The sequence below is a fragment of the Sesamum indicum genome, linkage group LG10 (assembly GCF_000512975.1).
Source record: "Sesamum indicum cultivar Zhongzhi No. 13 linkage group LG10, S_indicum_v1.0, whole genome shotgun sequence".
Taxonomy (NCBI): domain Eukaryota; kingdom Viridiplantae; phylum Streptophyta; class Magnoliopsida; order Lamiales; family Pedaliaceae; genus Sesamum; species Sesamum indicum.
The window spans coordinates 5,639,319-5,646,763 of record NC_026154.1 but is presented as its reverse complement, the minus strand read 5'-3'; the positions used below and the strand labels follow the sequence as shown (position 1 = coordinate 5,646,763).

The 7,445-nt window shown below is 34.7% G+C and overlaps 1 protein-coding gene across 3 annotated transcripts in view; it reads right to left on the bottom strand.

Moving 5' to 3' along the window:
- Positions 1-6,612, bottom strand: part of LOC105171997 (GTPase-activating protein GYP1) — a 9,316-nt gene extending 2,704 nt beyond the window's left edge. The window contains exons 1-6 of one of the 3 annotated variants that reach the window (XM_020697027.1): positions 6,349-6,612; positions 5,216-5,375; positions 4,948-5,131; positions 3,363-3,433; positions 1,891-2,028; positions 1,705-1,796 (exon numbers count right to left, since the gene is read on the bottom strand). In XM_020697027.1, the coding sequence (XP_020552686.1) occupies positions 1,705-1,796; positions 1,891-2,028; positions 3,363-3,433; positions 4,948-5,131; positions 5,216-5,375; positions 6,349-6,452 (749 nt within the window). In that variant the 5' untranslated portion in view covers positions 6,453-6,612. The remainder of the gene's footprint in view (positions 1-1,704; positions 1,797-1,890; positions 2,029-3,362; positions 3,434-4,947; positions 5,132-5,215; positions 5,376-6,348) is intronic. The other 2 variants (XM_020697026.1, XM_011093302.2) reach the window with 2 other exon arrangements.

The window sequence follows — 7,445 nt, the reverse complement described above, 5'->3', positions numbered from 1 at the left end:
TGAACCAATTCTGGCATTCGGCTCTTAGGAGAAAATAGACAACCATCAAGGCTAAATGTCAGTTTGCAACCTGGTTTTACAAAGGTTACTTGGTTGAGATGTTTGAAATACATCACACAATTGGAACAAGTAACATGCTTTATATGATCTCATCACTGTGGTACCAGTAAGCCAGATTATCCAATTATTTACAGTTTAATAATTGGTCATTTCTAAACCATGCACGATAACCTAGCATGAAATTTGTATAACAAATGAATAAAGCCATTACAGTTTTTGGGAAAAAAGAAGAAGAATCCTGAGCATTTGAAGGAACTTTTATCCTTCAACTATTCATCACATATAAATTTGTATCTTTAAGCTTAAAATTCAATGGTGATAATCTACCCAAAGCCAAACTGAGATTTGTTCTACTGACTATTCTATTTCTTTTCCTTTCCTATCCCCCTCCTCATCATTGAGAAAGGTACTCCAAATGGCTAGTACAGTAGGTGAAGGCAGTAATCTAGGGTTTCCAATTTGGGCATTTGGACAATAAGTTTAGTTCTAAATATAAAAGGAACCTTAGAGTAGTCCATTGTTTATCTCAAGAATGAAAATCTTTCTAGCTAATTCATAGTAGAAAAATCAGAAAAAAACATTAAAGATAATAAATACCATAACGGAGAATTATGTAACAAAATTAACTTCAAATCAAAATTCTAAAAGGATTTAGTGCTCATATTATTTAGTAAGATATGAAATTTTCACTACAACTCTGACTTATTAAGAGCCAACATTCTAATATTGCAAAGTGCCCTTATTTCCAGAACAAAGAAGTATTATTATTATTATTCTTTTGATATGGTAGAACAAAGAAGTTAATAGTTTATGGTAGATAACAAATATTAGGTCTCTAGGGAAGATTTTACAAATTGGACTAACTTTAGGAGGTATCTATTAATTCAGTCAAACTATAAGAGGGTTGTATGTTTATAAATGATAGGAAATAATGTTGATGCGGGTAAAATTAGATTTTCACCATTTATTTTGCCAATGCCATCTGTTTCATTTACAACGGCATATGGGAAGGACAAATTCATAAGGTAAATATAATTGGATATACCCCAATGGAGGTGTCTACATACTGGACAAACCTTACGGGAAGTGACTATAAGCAGCCCTAGCTCTTATGATGGTTACTATCAGTAACATACCTTTTAGATAAATCAACTAAGTTATTTGATATTGAGTTCATATAATAGTTCAAATGACTTGTCGGCAACACCACCTGAACAGTTAATTCCTGAAATTGATAGTAGCACTTAACAAACCATGTATAGAGAAAGCAAAAAATGATCAATGAAAAAAATCACGAGGACAAATTTAGCATGGATGTGTAGAACTGAGCAATTCATTATGTCGCTTCTTCACACATCATCAGACATCAGCTCTGTGCTTTGGCACCAAGAAAGTGCCTTCAGTGCCTCTTGTTGTTTGGGCTTAGCGACACACCTAGGTACAGTTCTAACAACTTGGAATTCAGAAGATATAGGTGTGAGAAAATTCTAGGCTCAGATTCATGCCTTCAGAATGGAAATGGAGAATTAATCTTTTCCAGTCAATTGACTGTCTTTTTTTGAGATGCACAAAAAGCGAGTATCTAATTATGTACAAAACCTGAAAAAGATGAAAATAATAAGTGCAGTAGAAAAACCATCTAACCATATGTAGAGTATTCGCTCCAGTGACTTTTGAACTTCTACTTGTTGAAAGAAAGAGACATCAGGGACAGTTCTGGGACAGTCAACAGCAATCTAACAATTGCATAGGAATCCATCATTAAGAAGAAACACCATATACTGAAGGAGATGTGCAAAAACAAGTAGCAGTAGATCAAGGACTCAAAACCTGACGAAGCATGTTAATTTCTTCATCCGTGCGCTCTGTATCTGGAATATCATAGTGTTGGGCAACGCAATCAAGATACTCCAGCCGCTTTCTTCTCAGAACTCCCTCCCTTCTATCTGAATTAGAGGGTGCATATCCCTGTTGTCAGTTAATATTTAAGGTTCATAATAACAATTGTTAATCAAAGAAGTTCAAAACTAGACCATCTTATAATTTCATAAACACCATTTATAAAAGTGGAATAATTGGGATCCAGCTGACAAAATATTCCAGGAAATCTATGATGCCTCCTCAAATAAAACCATTGCAGAACGGAAGCTTCACAACTCAAGAGTTCATATAGATAGTAATATATACTGAAACACTGAACTAAGAAAAACTACCTGAAAACTATCCTGGCAACATAGAGGTCACAAGAAAACCCTCACTAGAAACTATTTGGAACTCTATTATGTTTTTCTGGATAAATAACTATGACATTATTACAACTACCACTTAATTGAAATTGTTTCCCAATGGGGTTCTAAGTCCCATATCCCTTCTATTGGAGTTTTATACTTGTCTACAATCAAACACATGGTTGCTCCAGGAGCCAATCAGAATAAAAATAACTCAGTATGCTCAGTAAACATATAAATGAAGTCACCTATATGAAATCACCAGTTAGATCAATTCAATTAGCTTAATTCTTTACACATTAAACATGGAACAATTATTCCCATCAGCTACATCCAACTCCATGTAACAAAATGCAGAAGACAATAGTATCTCTTTGGGTGTGAAACAGATGGCCCAAAGAGTGCTTTCCCCTTTTGATATTCCTAGTATCTATGTTCTTCTACAGATACAGCTTAATTTCTAAGTAAATTTTCAAGAAAAGTTGTGGCAAGTTCACAGGCTTTTTCTGATGCTACAAGAAAATGCTCTGGAGAGATTCTGATAAACTTAAAACAAATTAAATAGCACTTTCTATTTTAATTTCCTTATTTTTGTGTGTATAATAACACATTTGCATAGATCCGTACACATGTCAGCACATGTAATTGATATATACTTCTGTTTTCCTCTATACATTATATGCACTATTACAACCTATACCTTTCATATAGCCTATAAGGTCTCTTCTTTATTGCTTTCCTTTTTCCCCCCACATCAGATATAAGCATCTTGTTAAGTCCTTTTTTTTCCTACAGTTCATTGCTTATCGTCCATCATACGGATCCTAGTCTGAGAATTTTCGCTCTCCTCCGTTCAAATTTTCTCTTGTCTGCCAGATAGAGAAAGAGACAGATAAATACGAAGCCTGAAAATGTACAGGTCAACTAACTCTATAAAAGGAGAACCAGTTTGCACAAATTCATGTTCCAAAGACATTTTGATAGAAAACCTCCAAAGAAAAATGCTAAAATCAAGTAACACATATGCTACTAGATATATCCAAAGCAGGATATTCAAATGGAAATTGGGCATACCAAGAGAAGCCGCCATACATTAGGACGCAAATACGGAGGCACGCCACTCCATGCTAATTCACGCAGTTTTTCTGTACATGCAAAAGAAAGAGCAAAAGAATGAGACTGAGGAAGGAAGCTGTTTTAGAGACCAAAACCTAAACATGATAATACTAATGAAACAAATCATATTCATGGATCAGCAGAAACAGAGACTTTTAATGGAAAAGATCAATTCCTTGTTTTCAGCTATCAACCTCGGATGCTCTTCAAAGATATCAAATGAACATAAAACATTTTACCTGTTAGAAAAATGAAATTGATACGAGCCACAAAACCATGTGATGTGAGCATCTATAGATGCTTGTGCAATAATAACTATTAGCAACTCTGAAACTTACTTTTGATGATATCTGCTATATGCTTTAAGATAGGAGCTCCATGTCAACATGTGCAGAGATGCAAAAATATATCTGAATAGAAAATGGTCAATCTGAATGGCGTAGCTGGTCAGTATCCTAGATCCTATAAATACTGAAGCTCTCTTTGAAGAAAAGATTCCTTCTTACTTTATTCACCTCAGACATTACCTCAGGCAAAATGGAATCAACAGTCCAAGTCACACTCTTGCTGCCTCTTTAAAGATTATATTGGAATCTCAGATCCTATCAAATTTGTTATCCTAATCACTTAAGAAACACTTAAAAATTACAAAATTTTCTACATGATATTTTTCTTTTTGGGTTTATTTCCCTTCCCATAACATTCAACTATCCAGTTCTTTATTTCATCCTACTTTAGGACAAAGCTAGCTGGAGTCTCTGATGGATGAGGAAATGTCATCAGACCAACATAATTTGACAAAATTGATAAAAGCACAATGTAATGGTAAAAGTGGTTACAAATCCAAACATCATTTCCAATAATGTGACTTTGGACAATATAATCAGTTTTATATGCTCTGGTGTCTAAGAAAAATCAAATCAATTTAGTGATAAAGCAACCAGATCTCCCTCATAGTTGGTTTTCATCTAATATATTACCTTTGCATGCGTTAGGATCAACATACTTGCTCCCATGTATCACTTCAAAACTTTTGTGACAGAATTAAACTGATATAAGCTTAACAAATCTTTGTGGAACTGCATTATGCAAAGAACAACACAAAAACAGCACCTAAATACAAATCCAATGGCATCTGGCACACGTACGTGTAATCCTGATGCATGCAGCTTAGATAGTTCTTAGCCATTCAAGATGTATATCGGTACTGGAGATGGAATGAAAGGATCCATAACTTGAATAATTTGGCTTACAAGCTTGTAAAATCCAGGGTCAAAGCATGTTTCTGTATGAGCAAACAAAATTGTCCCTATAAATGATCATCAAGCCATCAGCTTGCAAATATATAATGAAAGTAAATCTCATCTTATTTATTCCTTTCCTAGGATGATTAGAAAGGACAACAACTCTCTGGTGAATGCACTAGAGTCATATTCTTCAGCATACAACTTTAGGAGCAGCACAACCACATATAAATAAGCTTGAAATATAGTCATCCCCATGAAAACTTTATACATGGACAAAAGAATAAAATGCACAATACCTAAGACTACATTCGTCCCGGATAATTCCTTTGTGAACTTCATTAGCCTTGCAGAATCTGTAGCTCTAGCACCCATTGGGGTCTTTTCAATCTCTTTTGCTATGTTTTCACTACCCGTAGTTGAAGAGTTTGCATGATTAACAGATGACATAGCATTTCTACTGGTTCTGTTTCGGAGATCATCCTAAATGTAAGTAAAAAATCTCTTTCATCAGAAATCAGTTAATGTATTATGGGTAGGAAAATGAAAAGAGATGATTTAGAATACCTCAGCCATTCTATCAGCTTGTTCTCCATGGTCAACATCACCGTCTGAAAACCTTCTGTCATTGCTTGGAGAAGGCGAAACTGATTGCTCCAGAGGATCGGAACGCCGTGTTATCAATACCTTACCAGGGAAACTGCGACCCTTGAGCAACCTAGTGCATCTTAAATTATAAGGTACAGTTTATTTTTACATAACATAAGAAACACCTCAAGACACCAGATTTCAGCATCACTGCAGAAATTGCATACTAATGCTGCAGCTAGTTTAGTGGGCCCTACATTGAACTAGGAAACAATAACTAAGAATGATACCGAGTACATCATTTCGTCCATTTCACTCAATGTTGACAACAAGAGATAAGTAAAAAACGTAACAGTCGTTCCTGGACAAGAGGCCAGTAGAGCAGCTAAACAACAACAGAGCATCAGACCCCAAGATTGGAAACTTATTAATTTAGATGTAAAAGCATGAAAATTCCAATAGAAAAACCTGTCAAGCTAAAGAAAAGTGCAGTCCACTACTCATATTTAAGAAGTAGCTATGACATACAACTGAACAACATTAGCAAATATCACACTGTCGAGGGTCAATTTTACAAAGCAAAACAAAGTGAATTTGGTAATCAAGGAAAACAAAGAAAATTTTAGAGGATATTAATTATTCAAAGATGTCATGATTAGAACTGCTAAGCAGCAAATTGTCAGCAATAGGCAGCATGCGTCTACTAAAGTTCAAATCTTTAGCTTTGAAGCATGAAATTTATAGTTGCAGTATCGGCACACAGGTACTTAAGGGATCTACAATCCCAAGATCTCATAATTCATCAGAATGAGGAACAGGAAACTTCAAATATATTTCATACAGGCTAACAAATTGAAAGAAAACAATAATACGAAAAGTCACATTCCCTCATTACAAATACAAATCTGTATCTAGAACTTAGAAGCCCGTTTGAACATTCCGAGCTAATTTCCAGATAGGCTCTAAAATCAGGCCAAACATAGAAGAAATCACAAAGGAAATGCGACTTACTTGAACAACGAAATTTGTTGGGTTCTTCCAAGAAATTTGATGTCTAAAAAGAAAGTTTTCGATCTCGGAAAGAGAATTAACATGCATACATACATACATACCCTTGAACATTTCTTAGAGTTTGGCTGAATCTGGAATCGAGGCTTAAAGGTGAAGAAAAACTGAATTTGTTTGGATTCTCTCCTCCACCATCGCTGTTCCTCATAATTTCTCTTTCCTTGCCAACAAAATTGACAATTATGATCAATTTTGCATTACATATGAAAGAAACAATATCAAGACAAGTGAAATTTCAATGTCCAAAAACAAGACAAGTAAAATTTTGCTGCGTCTAGTCACTGTGAAACTAGGCATGTCGAAGTCGGAAATAGAATGATTTTTTCTTTTTCTTAATTTCTATTTCTATTTTTGTTTTATAAAGATTCTCTTCATATAGGATCATGATCTAAAGTTATCGCGTTATAGGTAAATTACGTCGACGGTTTTAAAAAATTAGGTTTAACTATATATTTTTGTAATATTATAAGTATAACCTTGGAAAGATGGTAATCTAATTTTCCTCGAAAAGTGTATATATAAGTTTTGCTATCGAAATACGATGTATAATTGTAATTATGATACAACATTAGATGACTTGTAACTTTGTAAGAGATGTTGAGTGTTATATGATTAGACTTCAAGTGACACAGTGGATTGGGTAGGCCCAGTACCGGTACGGACTAGTCGGAAAAAGTCCGACCTAAGACCTACCCACTGCAGTTCATACTTAATTTTGGGATGGTTCTGGGCCTCTAAGTAGATTCCAATTGGATTCATATTTAAACCCAAATACAGCCCGTGGATCGGCCCAGTTGAGGCCCAAACCAGGCTTGCATTAGATCCAGATGTGCTTGTTTAATTTCATTTTTTATGATATTAATATTTTCTTATAAACAATTACTTAAATTTATAATTGTCTTTTGAAATAAATAAATAATAAATTAAATCACATGAAAATTTATATACAAAAAAGAATAGTTAAGAATACATAATAAACTTAAAAAGAAAAGGTGGACCTGGGCCACTGGGCTGGGCTGGTCCTGGGTATTGATTCTTGGACTGGCCTGGTCCCAAGCGAGTCTGTGCCAAACCAGCCCTTTTTTTATTAGTTCATTCCGATCCTAAGTTAGGTTAATCCAACCTGACCCACTGTGCATCT